The 20,566-nt window shown below is 39.8% G+C and overlaps 1 protein-coding gene across 4 annotated transcripts in view; it reads left to right on the top strand.

The window, feature by feature from the left end:
• LOC114890438 (elongator complex protein 1) overlaps window positions 1–20,556 on the top strand; it is a 34,396-nt gene extending 13,840 nt beyond the window's left edge. For all 4 annotated transcript variants that reach the window (XM_029213893.1, XM_029213877.1, XM_029213883.1 and 1 more), the window contains 19 exons: window positions 421–511; window positions 1,590–1,713; window positions 2,652–2,745; window positions 5,949–6,179; window positions 7,388–7,558; window positions 8,354–8,453; window positions 10,172–10,354; window positions 12,552–12,658; window positions 13,201–13,304; window positions 14,495–14,548; window positions 14,641–14,746; window positions 15,597–15,712; window positions 16,075–16,148; window positions 16,890–16,968; window positions 17,070–17,149; window positions 18,715–18,852; window positions 18,962–19,047; window positions 19,585–19,733; window positions 20,306–20,556. In XM_029213893.1, the coding sequence (XP_029069726.1) occupies window positions 421–511; window positions 1,590–1,713; window positions 2,652–2,745; window positions 5,949–6,179; window positions 7,388–7,558; window positions 8,354–8,453; window positions 10,172–10,354; window positions 12,552–12,658; window positions 13,201–13,304; window positions 14,495–14,548; window positions 14,641–14,746; window positions 15,597–15,712; window positions 16,075–16,148; window positions 16,890–16,968; window positions 17,070–17,149; window positions 18,715–18,852; window positions 18,962–19,047; window positions 19,585–19,733; window positions 20,306–20,446 (2,228 nt within the window). In that variant the 3' untranslated portion in view covers window positions 20,447–20,556. The remainder of the gene's footprint in view (window positions 1–420; window positions 512–1,589; window positions 1,714–2,651; window positions 2,746–5,948; window positions 6,180–7,387; window positions 7,559–8,353; window positions 8,454–10,171; window positions 10,355–12,551; window positions 12,659–13,200; window positions 13,305–14,494; window positions 14,549–14,640; window positions 14,747–15,596; window positions 15,713–16,074; window positions 16,149–16,889; window positions 16,969–17,069; window positions 17,150–18,714; window positions 18,853–18,961; window positions 19,048–19,584; window positions 19,734–20,305) is intronic.
• Window positions 20,557–20,566: the final 10 nt, after the last annotated feature.

Genomic DNA, 20,566 nt, shown 5'->3' with positions numbered 1-20,566 from the left:
TTTTTTTTTTTTTTTTTTTTTTTTTTTTTTTTTGCGGTACATGGGCCTCTCACTGTTGTGGCCTCTCCCGTTGCGGAGCACAGGCTCCAGATGCGCAGGCTCAGCAGCCATGGCTCACAGGCCCAGCCACTCCGTGGCATGTGGGATCCTCCTGGACTGGGGCACGAACCCGTGTCCCCTGCATCGGCAGGTGGACTCTCAGCCACTGCGCCACCAGGGAAGCCCCGCAGACAGATTCTTAACCACTGTGCCACCAGGGAAGCCCTGGATATGAATTAACAAGATTCATCTAATTGGCTCTGTGAAATCATGACAGTTTTTATTAATAAGGAGGATGTTTGGAAATTCAGACTTGACAACATTTATCACAGTGCTTTAAATTGTGCCATTGTTGTCTTTCTCCTTCTCTCTACTACACAGGGGCTCGAAAGGTCAGAGTGTGGAGCCGGGAGTTTGCTTTACAGTCAACCAGTGAGCCTGTGGCAGGACTGGGACCTGCTCTGGCTTGGAAGTGAGTGGGAGAAGAAACCTTGTAACTTCTTGCTAGAGATTTCTTGGTACTAGGGTGGGAGTGGTGGTACCTACTGGATGTAGGTGTTTATAAAACACAAAGAGATAATTACTATTTCTCATTTGGCTGTAAGCCTGTATCTTTCTTTTTTAGTTCCCTGAAGTCTGAATGTGGTTTGAATAGTAGATTCTGAGCTTCACAGACCTCATCATTCCAAGGCCCACACATTTTGTAGGTTATAGGCGGGGCCTACCTGAAGCCGCTGTGTAAAACAGAAAGTGGTGCTTCGAAGGGAAGTTGCAGTCTGTGAATTTCTGTGGGGCAGCAGAGCTTTGGTGAAAACGAGGAAAAGGGCTTCCTTTCTCTGCACAAACTCCCACACTAAGGGGACCTGTTTGCTGAGGAACACGCGGGCTGGATTTGGGCCCGATTCACCTGTTGGCCTAGTACCCTTGTGCACGTCACAACCTGCTTATGATATATGGCTGTCCTGATTATAGATAGAAGAAATATTTCCTGCCTCAGCATTGTTATAGGCAAAACCTAGGTCTCTAGGTTTTAGACATCTGTTTCCCACCAGTATTTGAGTGGCAGTTGGATGACAGAGAAAAGGGAGAAATGTATTTGAATTAAAACTCTAGAGACAAATACAAACAAGGTGGGGCGATCAAGGTGTTTTCAGTAGATTTAGAAGTCTTTAAAAATACCTACCTGAGCATGTAATATTGCTGAAGTCATATAATTGAAAGAGAAATAGTTTATGGTTTTATAGGACATTATACTGGGAATGGTTTAAATAATTTATTGGTTCTTTTAAAAAGTCACCCAAGTGCAGTCTCAATCTGTGAGTCTTTGTGGGCAAATAGAGCCCTTGTGCAAATCAGGAAAAGGCACTCTGTCCTCTGGGCAGATATAGTCCCACACTAGGATGACTGCTTGCCAGGAAACATGGGATTTAAAACTTCCTTGGATGGAGGCTTTTTGTTTTTGCTGAAAAAAGTGTTTCTCTGAATTTCATCTTGTTCTTAGCCAGCTGGATGAGCTTTTGGATGCTCTAACACTCTGGGTTTGCTTTAAGGCCCTCAGGCAGTTTGATTGCATCTACGCAAGATAAACCCAATCAGCAGGATGTTGTGTTTTTTGAGAAAAATGGACTTCTCCATGGACATTTTACACTTCCTTTCTTTAAAGATGAGGTTAAGGTAGGTGCCTGAGTTGTTTTACCATCAAATTTAGAGGACTTTGCACAGCTGTAGAGAAGAAGATTTGTATTTGATATGGGTATGTAAATAGAAGCCCCAGAGTAGACAGTAATAAAAATAGTGGCTTCCTATGACTGAATTTTTTTTTAGAAACCAAATTGTTTTTCCTAAGGAGATTTTGTAGAGAAGAAATAGCATTCCTTCCTCACCCTAGATAAAACACAGAAAGGAAATAGAAATGCCAGTTTTTATTGTTTATTTTGACAAAAGCATAATTCTTCCAGTGATAAAGATACTTGCCATTTTTAACATGTAAACAAGGAGGTTGTGTACCATTTGGATCTTCACTGGAGCGAAAACAAATCATGGTAATTTTTAATTATGTAAAAATTTTAATATATTAAAAGTTGAGAGAAGAGTTTAATGAACTCCTATGTACCTATTACTTACTTTCAACAGATATGTACCAGCATTTTGCAAAATTATTTTCATCTATTCTTCACTCTTTGCCCCGCCCCCTACACACACACTTTGTAAAAATTTCCTAGGGTTTTAATTTTAAAAATCATATTTTCAATATTCATTTCTCTAACAGTTGAGAACATTTTTCTTAATACAACCACAATTCCATTATGATACTTTACAAAATTAGTAATAATTCCTTAATATTATCTAATATCTAGTCCATATTCAAATATTCTTGATTGTCTAAAAATGTCACCTTCATTTGGTTAAGTATTTAAACATAATGCATTTTTTTGAAGTCCTCTACATATGATGACAGAGATTTTTTTAATAACTCCATAGGTTAGTAATTTACAGCTAGGGATCAACTCAAGTGTGGGATTATTTGACTTGTGAGAGCAGGGAATTCAGCTATCATAAAAATTTTGAGGTAAATATATAAAGGCCAGTGACAGGTCTTTTTTCCCTCCTAGGTTAATGACCTTCTCTGGAATGCAGATTCCACTGTGCTTGCAGTTTGGCTGGAAGACCTTCAGAGGGAAGAAAATTCCACTCTAAAAACCTATGGTAAGACAGCTCTAGTACCTCAGCCTCCTGCCCCATATAATGTAATTGAAAGTAGTAGGCCATGGAGTTTCCTTTATCCTTTTCACTTAGTCTTGTAATGGAATCAGAGATAACTGAGGGGCGTAGGTAGAGATGAGGGAGTGGTTAGCTTTTGGTGGGATGGATTTCAGTTATATATCAGGCAGGGTCTCTAGAGAAATAGAATCAGGGTAAGCTGGCTGGTTGGAAATTCAGTGAAGAGTTGATGTTGCAGTCTTGAGTCCAATATCTGTGGGACAGGCCCGCAGTCTGGAAACTCGGGCAAGATTCTCTGTTACAGTCTTGAGGCAAAATTCCGTTTTCCATGGGAGGCCTTAGTTTTTGCTCTTAGGCTCTATGAACTCTTTGGCTGAGATTTATCCACATTATGGAGGATAGTCTGCTGTACTTAAAGTCAGCTGATTATAAAGGTTAATGACATCCGCAGAATACCTTCCCAGCAACGTCTAGACTAGTGTTTGATCAAGCAACTAGACACCATAGCCTAGCCAAGTTGACATGTAAATTATCACAAGTCATCAGTGCTTTCTCTTCATGGATGGTACCACTGTAGCAAATAAAAATGCTAGCCAAAGGAATACTGTGGAAGTGAAAGAGAAATGAGATTAGATATAAGTAAGAATCTTCTATAGCTTTTAAATTGCAAATCAAATTGTAAATATGTATTTTTCAGTGTATATTTAATATGTGAAAGCATTAGAAAATAAAGATGCGAAGAAGAAGAGTTCTTCCGTAATTCTGTCACTCAGTAATAATCACTAAAGTTTCTTGTCTTCCAGATTTTATGTATACATCTCAGTAAAGCTATGATCTCATTTTTGTTAAATATGTAGGTATGATACCTGCAGTTTTGTAACTTGCTTTTACAGTGTGTCACAAACTTTCCATTTCAGATATCTGTCTGTGTCATTTTAAATTGCTGTATATTCATTTATGCTACAGTTTATTAAATCTTCGTTGTTAGACATTTAAAGTTTTGTAATTTTTCACTGTCATCAATAGCAGTGCACTGAACATTTTTTTCATAAATCTTTTCATTTGCTTGATTATTTTCTGAATGGCTTTCAAACTTTTTAATCAATAGAACTTTAACTGAAATGTTATTGAGAAGTTCATTCATTCATTTATTCATTCAACACAATAGTTCTCAACCCTGGCTGCAGCTTTAGGAAAAAAAAAAAAATGCTACCAATGTCTTATTTCAGAGCTGCTCTCAGTGTGTTATAATGGGGACTATACATCAGTATTAAATTTAAAAAAAAAAGCTTGCAGGTGATTTTTTTTTGTAAACACTGACATTTATTTACTTATTTTTAATTTTATTTATTTATTTATTTTTGGCTGTGTTGGGTCTTCGTTGCTGTGTGCGGACTGTCTCTAGTTGCGGCGAGTGGGGGCCACTCTTCCTTGTGCTGCGTGGGCTTCTCATTGCAGTAGCTTCTCTTGTTGTGGAGCACGGGCTCTAGGTGCACAGGCTTCAGTAGTTGTGGCGCATGGGCTTAGTTGTTCCGCGGCATGTGGGATCTTCCCAGACTAGGGCTCGAACCCATGTCCCCTGCATTGGCAGGCGGATTCTTAACCACTGTGCCACCAGGGAAGTCCCCAGGTGATTTTTTAATGTGTAGCCAGAGTTGAGAACCACTGATTAACCAGGTGTTAACGGCTGGCCCTGTGATATGCTCAGGATAAAAGTGCAGCTGCAAGAACAGCCACAGTGTCTGTCCTCACAGAGCATAAGCATGTAGTCTAACTTAACCCAGAGGTAGGTTGAAGTATAGTAGTAGCCTCGTTTGAGAACTAGGTTGGATTTGCTGTGATTGCTGAGTTAAGAATTAGTGATGAGGGAGATGTTTAAAGAAAAGAAATTCCTTAATATAATTAAAATCTTCATTTATGTGTGTCATCTGTTTAACAGAGGTTGGCTTTGACATGATTAGGTCTTTTTTTTCCAGCTTTATTGAGATATAATTGACATATAACATGTACATTCAGGAGCTACAATGTGATGATTTGATGCATGCATGTACTGTGAAATGTTTGCCACAGTAAGGTTGATTAACTCATCCTTCACTTCGCATAATTACCATTTTTGTTGTATGGTGAGAACTTTCTTTTGGCTGCGTTGGGTCTTCATTGCTGCGTGCGGGCTTTCTCTAGTTGTGGTGAGCAGGGGCTACTCTTCGGTGCGGTGCGCGGGCTTCTCATTGTGGTGGCTTCTCTTGTCACGGAGCACAGGCTCTAGAGCGCAGGCTCAGTAGTTGTGGCGCATGGGCTTAGTTGCTCCACTTGCCTCCATGCAAGCTTCAGTAGTTGTGGCACGCAGGCTCAGTAGTTGTGGCACATGGGCTCAGTAGTTGTGGCTCGTGGGCTCTAGAGCGCAGGCTCAGTCGTTGTGGCGCACGGGCTTAGTTGCTCCGTGGCATGTGGGATCGTCCCAGACCAGGGCTCGAACCCGTGTCCCCTGCATTGGCAGGCGGATTCTTAACCACTGCACCACCAGGGAAGCCCGGTGGGAACATTTTAAATCTACTCTTGTGGCAACTTTCAAGTATACAATACAGTATTGTTAACTGTAGTCACCATGCTATACATTAGATCTCTGGAACGTGTGACTGAAGGATTTGTACTCTTTGACCAACTTCTTCCTATTTCCTGCGCACTACAGGTTTTGGTCTTGTTCTTTTACGGGTAACTGCATGCTAATCTCTCTTGGACATAACTGCATGCAAAACACCTGGAAGAAAATAATAAGCGTCTTAAGCGTAATACAACATAGTGATGCTAGTCTAGTGCTCTTGGATTGAGTGTTTTAATACTTTTAATCTAATTGCCAAATTTTCTTCTTTCTAAGTCTTTATGAAAAAAAACAACTCACTAAAGCACTGTCCTATGGTAGGAGCCTTCCATCGTCATGATCATAAAGTTTGAAGGTAGAGGTAGAAATGAACACGTGTGCTTCTGACCTTATTGATGCTTAATATTTTATCCTCATGACAAACTATACTTTAACAATTATTGTTAATATTATTATCTTAATGAAGAGGCTGAGCAGAAAGGGTCATTTGAAAAAGAAAAGGGTGTCCTCATCCCTCTCTAGCAAGCGGTACGAAGTCTGGTCCTCAGACCCCTGCCTCTGATGGCCTCCTTTTCCTTTTCCCCTGCAGTTCAGCTCTGGACTGTTGGAAACTATCACTGGTATCTCAAGCAAAGCCTGCCCTTCAGCACCTGTGGGAAGAGCAAGATTGTGTCTCTGATGTGGGACCCGGTGACCCCATACCGGCTGCATGTTCTCTGTCAAGGCTGGCATTACCTCTGCTATGACTGGCACTGGACGACTGACCGGAGCTCAGGAGAGAATTTAAGTGACATGGCAAATGTGGCTGTTGTTGATGGAAGTAAGGAGCTGGAAAGTGTGTCCTTGGGCCCGCAGGGGGCCTGAGCCAGGAGCCTGCAGATGTGGTAGTTTGACTGAAACAGTGCAGGATTTTTATTTGATTGATTATTCTGGTTGTTTGGTTTGTTTTTACTTGTTTTGGTTTCGATTGAATGGGAACGCCCTTAGGTGAGTCGTGTACTCCCCTGAGAACCATGGTCTCTCCTCTCCCCCTGCCTCCCTCAACTCCCTTTTCTACTACAGCCATGGCCTTTACACATTTACTTGTCTGGGCTTTGAAGACATTGACGTTTCTGACCCTGGGTGGAGAGGAAGACAACAGTAGGCTTCTGGCGTTGGTGTGTCAGCCTTGTCTTTGTGCCCTGACATAGAGTTGCGTTGACCCTCACACCACTCCATTATGTTGCTTTATTTTTTGATATATATTTAATTTATATATATAATTTGCTTGCTAATTATATACCTTTCCAGTATCTTCAGTTCAAGTTACAGACATCTGCCTAGTACTCGGATTGGATTGGTGTTTTTTAATTAGGTTGAGGGTTTTTGTTTAGTGAGGGGAAAGAAACTAGGGAAAGTCAGTCTTTCCTGAATAGACAGTTTATTTATTGCTGATGACCTAAAGGAAAACTTGCTTCTAAGGTTGTAACGTGAGTTGATGTACTAATTTATGTTTTATGTAGTGATCACAGTACTGATTTTACAATCATATGTTCTATATAGAGGACTTAAGCACATATGCCTTATTACCAGATCCATGCACAGGGAAGTGCTTTAAGGATTTTGGTTTATTCTGGCTTGGTTGCAGGCCCAGGTTTAAAGCTAGAACTCTGACCTTTTGGCCTGCTTGCCCTAGTCCCTGGCACCTGAAACTCCAAGCCCCGAGATGGACTGCTATAGGCCTGGAGGTGACAATAGCCAGATTTAGACAGAGCTCTGACACTTACTTCCCTCCTCTACACTGTATTTAAGCTTATTCATGATAAAAACACCAACAGTTACTTTTAAGAATCGCTGTATATTTTCTACCACCATTATTTTCTACCACCATTATTAATATTTTCCACCATGGAAAATCCCATGGGAAAGATGGAGATGCAGATGGTAGAGCAGAGTGCATTTGCTTACATCTGGTACTGTGCTGTTCAGGTGCCTTGTTTTACGAATTGAACATTCATGTGTCTCATCCTCTTTCTCTCTCGCGTGCAGACAGGGTATTGGTGACAGTCTTCCGGCAGAGTGTGGTTCCACCTCCCATGTGCACCTACCGACTGCTGCTCCCACACCCTGTAAATCAAATCATGTTCTCGGCACACCCTAAAAAGAGCAATGACCTCGCTGTCCTCGATGCCAGTAACCAGATTTCTGTTTATAAATGTGGTATGTTTAAAAACTGTTATCAGGATGTTCTGAATCAAATCTACACGAAAGCAAATTACAGTTTGGTGTTGCATTAGCTCTAGGGCTTCCAAAAATTTTGAAGTTTATAATTAATATCATTCTTACTGTGATGTTTAATTGACTTGCAGGGTTTTTTCTGTGTTTGTGGGGGGGTGTTCAATCCTACTCTGGCTAATAAGAACAATTCCTTTTGCTTTGTTGAATTTGAAGGGTTAGTTATTTAAGAATAATTCTCAACCCTAGAAAGAACGTAGTATCTCATTACATCCTTAACATTGCCATTGCATATATTTTCAGTTGATCTCACAGCTTTTTAGGAGCTGTGTCAGAGGTGGAGTTTTTCCGTTTTATAGATAAGGGAACAGCATGCCGGAGGGTTTGCAGTCTGCTTGAGCAAGAAAGGACAAGGACCTCTACTTGGGTGTTTTAGCGTCTAATCTAGTTGTCTTTCCACAGTCCCATTGCTGCCAGTTTCTGGTTGCTTTCCTGATATACTTGAAGAACCTGAAATTTGTGAATTCTATGGTTGTATCGTAGGTTATACTGGCTCATGGCAGTGGTAGCCTTGTTTTCAAATAAGTTTTGAATTCTTAGCCTGAAAGGTAGGCAGAAATTTAATTTAAGAAAGAGGTTGAGATGTGGTTATTTTCTAGATTGCTTTATTTGTAAAGTGGATTACCTTCTAGAGCCCATTAAATGCAGAACCCCATATCCTTAGTATCAGGAAAAATGTTTGTAGTTTACTATGATAGTATTTGCATTTTTTTTTCCTAGGTGATAGTCCAAGCATAGACTCTACGGTGAAACTGGGAGCTGTGGGTGGAAATGGATTTAAAATTTCTCTTAGAACACCTCATCTGGACAAGAGCTACAAGTAGGTTGTTCTTAGTTGCCTTGGACCTCTGGGCACAGAAGCAGCCAGCATTTAGTCCTAAATTCAGCCAGCTGTTATTATCTTATCCTGTGCCTGTTGCTCAGTGGAACAAGAAGTAGATACAACACCTTGGTCCTGGTTTTACAGCCTGGTTGGAGAAGTCAGTTACCTATATATCTGAATATCATATATGCTGATGGGTGGCAATGGAGCATAAGTCTTAGGCTGACTTAGAACCCATTCCCCCAACATCCCTGGGGGGATTTTCAACAGGGAAAATCCCATGGGAAAGATGGAGATGCAGATGGTAGAGCAGAGTGCATTTGCTTACACAAATGAGGATATGTACATTGTTAATGTGCGGCTGACCTAATGCAGTCTCTAGTTTGTCTCATCCTACAATGCAGAACTTTTGGTTGCTGTGTTTTGAGGCTCTCATGTTGCAAATCAGAATGCATTTTCCTATTGAAACAGTACTACAAACAGTTGGATATAATTGAATACCTCAGGTGCACTATAGGCATTGTAAAATGACCCAGAAGCCAAATTATTAATTATAAGTCCATTTCTGTGAGAACCCAGAATTTGATTGTGTTCTATTTAATAAGCCCATGTTCTTAACTAACGCAGTACTTTGTCTCCTGGGTGCATTTATTTCTAAATTAATGGGAATAATGAGCAAATAACTGAATATAATAAAATGTTTCTTAAATGCCAATATATGCAATATATTTAATGAATATATTTCCTACCTGTGTATGATTTGGGAGCTGTCTATATAATGCTTAGTAGTTTTTCAAAGAGCATGTACATGGATTATTTCATTTCACAGACTTGAAAGTTTAGAGGACAGATATAAGGCAAACTAGAAAGCATGCGGAAATTGAGAATATAGTTTCATTTTTTAAAAAATTGTGAGAAGGATAGCTCTAAGTCATTTAGAGAAGATTTCATGAAGGGCATAAATAACTTACCTTGAACCTTGAAAAAGAGATAGGTTTAGGATTGCCAAAGGATTGAGAATGTTAAGTGTGGTGGACAGAAGAGTGTCAGTGAGAACCCGAGGCAGGAATGCTCCTGCGTGGGGCTGAATGCAGTGAAGAGACTGAGTCCAGGGAGAGCTGGTTGAGTAGGAAGATCAGACTAGTGACTCAGCTTCAGTGGGTGCTGAGGACCTGCTGCTTGAGCTGAAAGGCAGGAAGGAGCCATTGTGAGTTCCCGCGTGAAGTAGTAAAAACAGGCCCTCCTCCAGTGTCTGAATGCTACAGGAGGAAGGCATTAGCGGCAAAGAAGTCATCTCCCAAACAAATTAGTCATTTTGATACGAGATGCTTAGGATCCGTTCAGCTGAGGCCTAAATATCTTCTGGAGCCTGGTTTGAATGCTGGTGAATGGTAACAACGGAAGACGGCTGGGGTTTATTGGTGTAGGGCCTGGGGCAGTCAGTTTTTCTTGTGTAGTCAGTTTCTTGAAATGTTCTCTTCAAATCTAAAGATCTCAGAGTATAAGATACTTAATTTTAAATACTAGAAAAATGTATTCTTAAGCCAGGCAAGCATTATTTTTGGATTTTCTGGTATTGGGCATTACCTCAGGTTTTGTCCCTCCAAATAATTAGGAGTTGACTATATATAAAATGGTTCATCCTTCATTCAGGAAAATCTCGGTGATGTTAAAGTTTTATTCATGTTTTGAAAATTCTTCGATGTTTAAAACAGAATTCAGTTTGAGAACAGTGAAGATGAAGAAGTAAACCCACTGAAGCTTGGCCTTCTCACCTGGGTTCAGGAAGACGTTTTCCTGGCTGTGAGCCACAGTCAGTCCAGCCCACAGTCTGTCATTCACCATCTGACTGTGGCCCCTTCTGCGATGGATGACGAGCAGGGACAGCTCAACATTAGGTATTCCAACAATTCGCTGTATTCCATGTGTTAATAAGCAGATAGAGTTAGGCTTCTTTTATGAGCATGGGACTTTTTTTTTTTTTACTTCCAGTGAGCAGGGTTGAGGGGCAGTGGCTTCCTTTTTAGACATACTTAGCAAGAGGGTTAAGTCTAGTTTTTAGTCATGTCAAAATATAGACTAAAATACATCAAGAAGTGGTGAAAAATAGCACAAATGCCAAGAGATGAGGCAAAACATTTTTAAGGTGTGTTAAAAATTTTCATTCACCTTATATTCCAGCAGAGTAATTATTAGCCTATGAGAATTAGCCACTCTAATTACCCTTGTTAGTTATTAAAATCGACTATGAGATCTATATATATGCACTTCATTTTGATTTAGTGACTTCAAAATACTTCTTCCAGCCTCCTATACATTTTGTTTGGCACTTGATTGCATTTATTACTAGAAAGCCTCTTCTGTTTTTCTTTGCTAAAATTTCATAGCTCCCTGGCCCTGAGTTTCATTTTGATTCCCGACTGCATCTTTGTCACGTAACAGGTTTCATTAATGAATGTTGTTTTCTGTATCGCAAGCCCTGTTGTGCACCAGATAGCGTTGTGTGGACAGCTCCAAGAAATCCTCAGGTTTCCAAAACTCGGCACCTTCGGCATACATTGATAGTAATCCCCAGATTCACATGTAATTAAAGTTCTGCTGGTTAGGTTTAAATTCTGAAAACCGTTGTTGCAAAATTAGGAACCTTTCTTTATTGTATACATGAAGTATATTCCAAATGCAGTCATTAACTTCTAATCTTTGAATGTTACTGCTTCATATTTTTAAAAAAATATTTATTTATGATTTATTTTGGCTGCGCCAGGTCTTAGTTGTGGCACGCAGGATCTTTTTTAGTTGCGTCATGTGGGATCTAGTTCCCCAACCAGGGATCCAACCCGGGCTCCCTGCATTGGGAGCATGGAGTCTTAACCGCTGGCCCCCCAGGGAAGTCCCAGTAATGCTTCACATTTTTAAAGGTTTTGTGCATATGTCTGGATGCAGAATATGTTCTAGCTGCATGCAGACTTAACAGGGGCTTCCTTTGGAAAACAGAGCAATTTACATTAGAAATGCCTAAATTATGCATGTTTCTACTACTAAAAATTTGAAATTTTTTATCATTATCTTGTAGAAGGTAAATGCGGTCATCTCATTTGCTATAAAGGAAGTGAGAAGTCATTTAAAATATATTTCTGCTGCTTTGACTTTTGTTTCTCAAAAAAGACTATTTTATTCATACAAAATGTTAATGTCTTTGACAAATATATAGTCCCCCAATTAGCTTATACCTTACATTTACTATAGCTTGTGCTTTGTAAAAGGTACCCTTTTAAGTGCTTTTCCTATATTAACTCACTTATTTCTCACAACACCTCTCTGAAGTATGTACTGTTGGCGCCCTCATTTGACAGCTGAGACAGCTGAGGCACAGAGCAGTTTAAGTAACTTGCCTGAGATAACGCAGGTGGAGCCAGGATCCAGTCCCAGCCATTGCACCTCCAGAGTCTATTCCTTTAACTTCTCAGATAACTTATCCTCCCCAAATTTGTGGCATCTTGGGGTTTTTGTAGATTTGTTTAAAACTCTTTGAATAAATGTTAGCATTGGCACCATTTGCTTTTATCATACCTCTTCCACTTCCTTTAAGACATGTCTACTCTTGGTTCATTGACTCAGGAAAAAATATAATGGCAATAACAGATTCCTCTCTTCCCATTAAGGGAGACCCACAGATTTCTATGAATGAATATAATAGCAATATAGGTATTAAGCGTGCTTACTTTCCCACAGATTCACTGCTTTATTTAATGCAATAAATTGAAATAAGTTGCAATAAGTTATATAAAGTTGCTGCCAGAATAGGAGTGATGACCTCACAATGTAGACACCTACTTACTGACATTGTGGAAAATGTCATGTGACAGGTAATTGCTTTACCTGGGCTTGCGCTTGCAATAGTTTATCTATTAGTGTGTATATACATATGTGTGTGCATTTATTATGTTTATGTTATATTGAAATAGGCAGTGCAGCACCAAAGGAAAATTGCTTCTTTTTCTGTTTTGCAAAATCAATGAAATGTCACTACTTTTGAGAAAAACAGTCTGTTCGCACCTCCTTCACTTCCTTTGTTTTTTATTTTACTCTTGTCAGTTCATCTGTGACAGTGGATGGGGTCATAATCAGTCTGTGTTGCAACTCCAAGACCAAGTCAGTAGCACTGCAGGTGGCTGGTGGTCAGATACTTAAGTACCTTTGGGGTGAGTATCAAAATGTTAGGAAAGCGGGGGGCTTCCCTGGTGGCGCAGTGGTTGAGAGTCCGCCTGCCAATGTAGGGGATGCGGGTACGTGCCCTGGTCCGGGAGGATCCCACATGCCGCAGAGCAGCTGGGCCCGTGAGCCATGGCCGCTGAGCCTGCGCGTCTGGAGCCTATGCTCCACGGTGGGAGGGGCCACAGCAGTGAGAGGCCCGCGTACCAAAAAAAAAAAAAGGAAAGCATGTTTATGACTTACGTAGATATTTAATTCTTGAGTACATATACTTGTATCTTATCAGTGTTGCCGTGATTATTAGGTCTTTTAACTACCCTGAAAAACCCTAATCTATAGAGTAGAATTAGCTGGTGTGTTCTCCCTGTATTTTCTCTTGTAATGAACTGGAGTACTTTACTGAGTTTCCAAAACACATTTGGAAAGTGATTTAAATTGCATGTTAAGTATTTTAGCAAGTATTAATGTAACAGTTTTTTTTTTTACAAAGAGCGGATCAGCTCTTGGTAAACCTCATCTGCCAATCCTGCAGAATCACCCTCTCTGGCTGTTGAACCATGGAAGAACCCTGGTGGATTTCCTGTTCGATTTCCTTATCCGTGCACACAGACCGAACTGGCCATGGTTGGAGGAGAGGTAAGTAAACACAGGCAGAAAAACTTACCACTTAGAGCAGTGACCCAGGAACTGATAGCATTAAGTAGAAAGAGTGTGTACTTTGGAGGTGGACCTGAGTGTCCACTAAATCTCAAGGCAACAATGAGAAGTTACTCACTCTCAACAATGAGAAGTTTCCTGAGCCTCAGCCTCTCAATCTCTGAAATGGGATTAAGAGATTGCATGTAGTAGTTAGTTGATTCCTTTCCTTGGAAGTATAAATTCAAAAATAGAAAAATGCAATTGGCAGACTTTTATCCCCATTTGTACAAAACATTCAAAGTTAGTTTATAAGTAACTTTTGGGGACAACAGAAATGTAATCTTGAAACTAGTATTCAGTAGGTTATCATTCATCAAATATTAGAATGCCTATAATTGTGGCCGGTGGTAGATACAGTGGTTACAAAACCAAACAGCTGACTAGTTCCTGCCCTTCTGGAATTTTTAATCTATCAATACGGGTATGGCTGTCCCTTCTGATAGAATGAAGTAAATGAGCAGGGTGTAATGGTAGAGAATAGAGAAGTGTTTGAGGCTAGTTAGAGGATGGTAGCTGTGAGGATGGGGAGACCAACTTTTGGTGGTCTGGGAAAGCCTCTAGGAGGTGGTGGTGTGTGTGCTGAGATGTGAAGAAAAAGAAAGCTCTATCTCTAAGAAAGGGAGAGTTCCAGGGAGGAGGAACTATCCATACTGTGAGCTTAGAAGAGCTCAGCTTACTCAAGGAACCTAACGGAAGCAATGGCTAGTCCTTAGTGATAGGCCATGGGAAGGAGTGTGGCTTTGCTCATTTAACATAGATTGAAAATTGATGATTGTAATCAGGGAGTAGTGTGATGTGCTTCATGGTTTGAAAGGTTATCCTGGCTGCCCAGTAGAGAGTAGGTTGAAAGGGAGGAGAGTGGAAGTGGCTGTGAGTGGAGGCAGTGAGGGGCCAAAAGGTGATACGTTTGAGACATGCGTAGGAGATGGAAACGGCGGGGCTTGCTGATGCACTGGATGGCGTCATAGCACACTCTGCACTGGACCAACCACATCTTAGGCATCTTCAGTCCCCGTTACAAGGACCTAGATGTGAAATCATAGGGCAATGGAACCATGTAATAGAAAAGTTTGGTTTAACTAGTTTGGTTAGAGTTGTTTGTAATTTCATATTTCATTTCTTTGCAGGAATGTGTCCTCGGTCTGACTGATAGATGTCGCTTTTTCATCAATGGCACTGAGGTATCAAGGCTTGTTCTGATACTGGATCTTTTTCAGTCTTGGCTCCAAGTAATATAGCTAACTCTCCCCTTTGCCTCCCTGACCTTTTGTAGGTTGCTTCAAATATCACATCATTTGCAGTATATGATGAGTTTTTATTGTTGACAACTCATTCCCATACTTGCCAGTGTTTTTGCCTGAGAGATGCATCATTGAAAAGTAAGTTTTCAGTGTATAAAATAGAAAATAGTCCCTGTTCTAATAAGTTCTTAAGTCTTGATGACTTAAGATTGTTGCATACTTTGGCTTTTTATCATGGAGTCCTAGACTGGAGAAAACTTTTCAAGTTCATTTACTTAGCCCCTAATCTCAACATGATATCTCAGTTGAATCACTCCACATCAGTTAGCAAAGAGAAGGAGGTCCTTCCTTAAGCAGCACATCCTAAGGTAAACAAACAATTTTCAGGAAATTTTTTAATATAACTAATATTTTACTTTGAATTACCATGTAGGCACCAAACTGGCAATATGCTCAATCTTCTTTGTAATCTTCCTTTTCTCACTGTGGCAACCCTCCATTGTATATCTGAAGGACTCCATCTCATGGCTCGTAGGAAATCGGCTGCATTTTTTTCTGTGTTCCACGTCCCCCCACCCAGCGTGTATGTGTGCGCATGCACACAATTTTCTTATGAAAAAAAAAAAAGCCCACTTATTTTCTTTGCTTCTATTGATAACTTGGAAACAGGGAATCTTTCACTGATACGATCGTAGCTTTATCAGTACACTAAGACAGAGAGAAGGTGCCCAGTCCTCCCTGTGTTTTCCATATCAGTTGAGACGTTGTGTATGGGCATGTGCATGAGGGCTCTGTGAGAGAGCACAAAATTCTGGGATAAGGTTGTTTATCAGAGGGGCTAATGGTCTTGAGGCTGAGTAAGAGAGCAGTACGGCTTAGTTGTTAATTGCTTCCTTCTACTTTGGATAACGTGCAGTTTCAGCTGCGGTTAGTGGAGAGTGGCTTGTCCTGACAGTGATTCTTAAGGCTTAGCCTATGGTGTCTTTAGCATTACAGGCAGGTCTGAGCAGCAGCCATGTGTCTAATGGGGAATCTCTGCGGAAGGTGGAGAGGGGTTCACGCATTGTCACTGTTGTGCCCCAGGACACAAAGCTTATATTACAGGTAAGCTGATTTTTCAGGCTATGTTTCTGATAGTCATTTGACAGTAAATACCAAACAGAATTCTTGTGGATTATATTTTAAGCTGTCTTATCATTTGTGTTAAGTTATTATAAGCCTTTCTTTGCTAAGTTCTCTGTTAGCTTTATACAAAGGAGTGTTAATACAGGTTCTGCCCCGTAAGGCTAAGAGGGAAACTTCTCTTAAAAGTCAAAATAAATTTTGAGCATAACTAAATTTTGCCAAAGATATGCTCATTTTACAGTGTTGTGTTAGTTCTCTAAGAGGTAAAATTGTATATCCTGGGTATTTAATTTTTTTCTATTTAGTTAAAAATGTTATTGATTTGATTTATTTATTTTAAGATGCCAAGGGGAAACTTAGAAGTTGTTCATCATCGAGCCCTGGTTTTAGCTCAAATTCGGAAGTGGTTGGACAAGTAAGTACCATGTATATGAGTAGTTAGCTTATTGTTATGACTTATGTGTGAAGACAGCAAGTATTTCATTAAGATTTTTAAAACTTAAAAGTCTAAATCTTTCATTACATATATCTTCAATCAGGTTCTCAGAGGCTCTCTTTTTTTCACACTTTGATTCTTATATGGTGTAATAAACATTCCTAGCAGAAGGAATCATGAGGCTCATTGTACGAAACAGGGCTTCCTAGCCTAAGGGGAACGATATAGGCTTTAGATGGCCTATGAACCTGGGGAATTTTTGCACCATCCTGTGTCTATGTGTATTTCTCTTGGTAGAAGGCCCAAGGCTTTCAGCAGACTTATAAAAAGGCCTGTGACCCAAAAATGCCTGAGCCACTGTTGTGAAGGAAATGATCCATTGTTTGAATCTCTGAATTTGGGGGAAACTTTATATTGGAAAGATGTTTACTAACATTTTATTAAAAAAGAAAGTAGCTCTAAGTTCCATAATGATTTTCTTGTGTGCGTGTGTGTGGATATAGTCCTCAACCGGCCATGATGACTAAATCACACCTTTTAGGATGGTAAATGAATCTGGTCCCTGATTTTTTTCATTCTATGATTTCAGAGAAGAATTCCAGTAGTAGTTGGGCTATAGTCTTAATTTTAACTGGTTTATATCATTATGAAAATATGCTGAGTCCAGGGAGCTTACTTTTTGTGAAATGCCCTCTCTGTCCATTTTCTGTCTCTTCACAGACTAATGTTTAAAGAAGCATTTGAATGCATGAGAAAACTGAGAATTAATCTCAATCTGATTCATGATCATAACCCTAAGGTAACATTCTAAATCTGATATTTATCATAGCTTACCTTAGACTTGAACTAAGATGATATGAACTAAAATGTTTTACCTTTTTTTATTCTTTTCTTGGGTAGGTGTTTCTTGAAAATGTGGAAACCTTCATAAGACAGATAGATTCTGTAAATCATATTAATCTGTTTTTCACAGAATTGAAGTAAGTATTTTGAATAATTCATGAGTATCACATGCATAATTTTCTCTCTTCTGGTTAAGGAAATCAGACAGATAAATAGAGGAGAAAAATTACTTTTCAATATAATTTTTTTAATCTCTAACTCTTAGATGCCACATGTACTGGATTTTCAATCTTTTCCCTTTTTAAAACTAAGACTTTAAAAGATGTCATTTAGAATTATTATTTGACTTTAATTTTAGGTGTACATAAAAAACTATTAATTGAAATAAATGGTGTCTTTTTCTGCAATGACTTTTTTCTAACTTTCTATTTTTTTCTAACTTTTTAATGAAAAATTTTAAACATATAGAAAAGTTGAGAAAATTGTCCAGTGAGCATCCTGTACCAACACCTAGATTCTACAGTTCATATTTTCCTGTATTTGCTTTATCACTATTTCCCATGTGTCCATCCACCATTCTTTTTTTTTTTCCTAATGCACTTTTTAAAAAAATTAATTTATTTTTGCCTGCATTGGGTCTTCGTTGCTGCGTGTGGGCTTTCTCTAGTTGTGGTGAGCGGGGGCTACTCTTCGTTGTGGTGCACAGGCTTCTCATTGCGGTGGCTTCTCTTGTTGCAGAGCACAGGCTCTAGGCACGCAGGCTTCAGTAGTTGCGGCATGTGGGCTCAGTAGTTGTGGCTCACGGGCTAGAGAGCGCAGGCTAAGTAGTTGTGGCGCACGGGCTTAGTTGCTCCGTGGCATGTGGGATCTTCTCAGACCAGGGCTCAAACCTGTGTCCCCTGCATTAGCAGGCGGACTGTTAACCACTGCGCCACCAGGGAAGTCCCCACCCTTCATCTTTACTTTAGACAAATTTCGAGGTAATTACAGGCATCAGTCCACTTTACCTGTCAGTACTTCACCTTGCATAACATTAACTAGAGCATATTCTTTGTGTACGGGGTCCCCCCGCATGTCAAATTTATATATAATGAAATGCACAGATTATAAGTGTACCATTCACTGAGTTTTGACAAAGGTATACTTCCATGTAACCTTGACCCCTATCAAGATAGAGAACATTTCCTTCATCTCAGAAAGTTCCCCCAAATCCCTTCTCATTTATTCTTTGTCTGCACCCTCTTGGCAACTGCTTTTTTGAGTTTTTCACTGTAGATCAGTTTTGCCTGTTCAAGAACTTTATATAAATGAATCATATAGTATACTGTCTTGAGATTCATCCATATTTTTGCATGTATCACTAGTTTATTCCTTTTTATTGCTGAGTAGTATGCCATAGTGTAAACATACTGCAGTTTATTTCTTCATTCTCCTGTGGGTGGACAGCTGGACTGTACCCAGTTTGGGGCTATATGAATGTAACATCTGTAAACATTAACATACAAGTCTTCTGTGGACATGTTTCCATTTTCTCAGCAAATTTTTCCATTTTTCACCATATATGAATATTTTTAAAATTAAACTGTCTTCCAAAAGCCATTTTTTATTTATTATCTCATCGGCACTCCAACATATATGTTAGTAGTTTGATAGCTGGGACATGTGTTCAGTTAGTGACCTTGTAATACACACTTGTTCTCAGGGAAGAAGATGTTACAAAAACCATGTACCCTCCTCCAGTTACCAGCACTGTCCAGCTGTCCAGCGATCCTGATGGGAAAAAAGTAGACCTTATCTGCGATGCTATGAGAGCAGCCATGGAGAACATAAATCCTCACAAGTACGTGTGCTGTCGTTAGTTGGCATCTTTTGAGTAACAGAAGTGTGTAGTTGTTTCTCTTCAGCTTGCTCATCTTTCTTATTCTGGTGTACTTCACTTATTACTTCAGGTACTGCCTATCAATACTCACCTCTCACGTGAAAAAAACCACCCCAGAACTGGAAATTGTGCTGCAGAAGGTACACGAGCTTCAAGGTAGAGACATGCTGACAGAGTGTGTGTATCGGGGCCTCGACTGACATCGGGTCTTTGGTCTTCTGGAGATCACACTGACAGGACCAGGGTCACATCACTGATTTGGCGTGTGGCTTTTTCGTCTCCATTTTAAAACCTGGGTCCATTTCTTTGAATGCTGCCCTATAAAGCTTGTACAAGAGTCAGGGCTTCCCTGGTGGTGCAGTGGTTGAGAGTCCACCTGCCGGTGCAGGGGACGCAGGTTCGTGCCCCGGTCTGGGAAGATCCCACATGCCGTGGAGCGGCTGGGCCCGTGAGCCATGGCCGCTGAGCCTGTGTGTCCGGAGCCCGTGCTCCGCAACGGGAGAGGCCACAACAGTGAGAGGCCCGCGTACCACAAAAAAAAAAAAAAAAAAAAAAGAGTCAAAAGAATATATTCATCTGGTGTCCAGTTCTGCCAGGAAAACGTATTACTTTGTCTTTTTGGTTATGTTGCTAGGTGTGTGGGTTTTTTCCCCAAATGGTTTTGTTCTGTTTTGTTTTCTTACACGCTGATAGGAAGTGCTGCACCTGTTCCTGATGCTGTGAGTGCTGAAGAGGCCCTGAAGTATTTGCTGCTTCTTGTAGATGTTAATGAATTATATGATCATTCTCTTGGGACCTATAACTTTGATTTGGTCCTCATGGTAGCTGAGAAGTCACAGAAGGTATGTGGAGTTACTACTTAGACATACTTCTCATTTTTGTTTATGCGAACATGGTAGTATGAAACAGTGCTCCTGACACTGCAGTGTTTGGTCTGATGTTAAGGCTGTGAGGACAGGCCTCGAGGCAGAACTGTTAGTCTCCAGGACCCATACTTCCAAGCTCATTCTCTGTCGCTGTTCTGGGCTTACCAAAGTGTTTTGATTGCTAGGTTGAGCAATCGAAATAAAATTACTGGGTTATTTTTAAGCTTATAGGCATTAAGTGTGAACAAATTCTTCTCTTATAAAGGAAATATAACAAATGATTCATATTCCAGTCGAGTTCTGTCATGTAGCTTCTTTTACCAGTGCAAATTGGGAACCTGGACAATATGCCCATATGTTAAGGCATTTTTACCAAAAGTGGTTTTATGTAGTTTGGTTTTATATATAATTAATATATGAATACACTACATATTTTTAAAATGATGTAGCTTTCGTTTCATGCTATAATTATTATATGTTTATTTTTATAAGTAATATAAACACGAGCAATAAAATTGTCCTTTAAAAAATTTTTTTTTAATTTTTAGGATCCCAAAGAATACCTTCCATTTCTAAATACACTTAAGAAAATGGAAGTGAATTATCAGCGGTTCACTATAGACAAATATTTGAAACGGTATGAAAAAGCCATTGGCCACCTCAGCAAATGTGGTAAGTGTGAGGGTTAGTATGTTTATTTCTGCTTCAAATATTCTTTGGAACTAGGGAGGGTATAAATTGCAATCAAATGTTAGTTTAGACAGACAGATTTCAATTTCCACACCTCAAAATGTTAACAATTACGTACG

Source organism: Monodon monoceros, unplaced genomic scaffold (assembly GCF_005190385.1).
Source record: "Monodon monoceros isolate NGI ecotype Baffin Bay Population unplaced genomic scaffold, NGI_Narwhal_1 Contig568_ctg1, whole genome shotgun sequence".
Lineage (NCBI taxonomy): Eukaryota > Metazoa > Chordata > Mammalia > Artiodactyla > Monodontidae > Monodon > Monodon monoceros.
The sequence above is the reverse complement of the archived record's forward strand: the minus strand, read 5'-3'. Positions and strand labels throughout refer to the sequence as shown.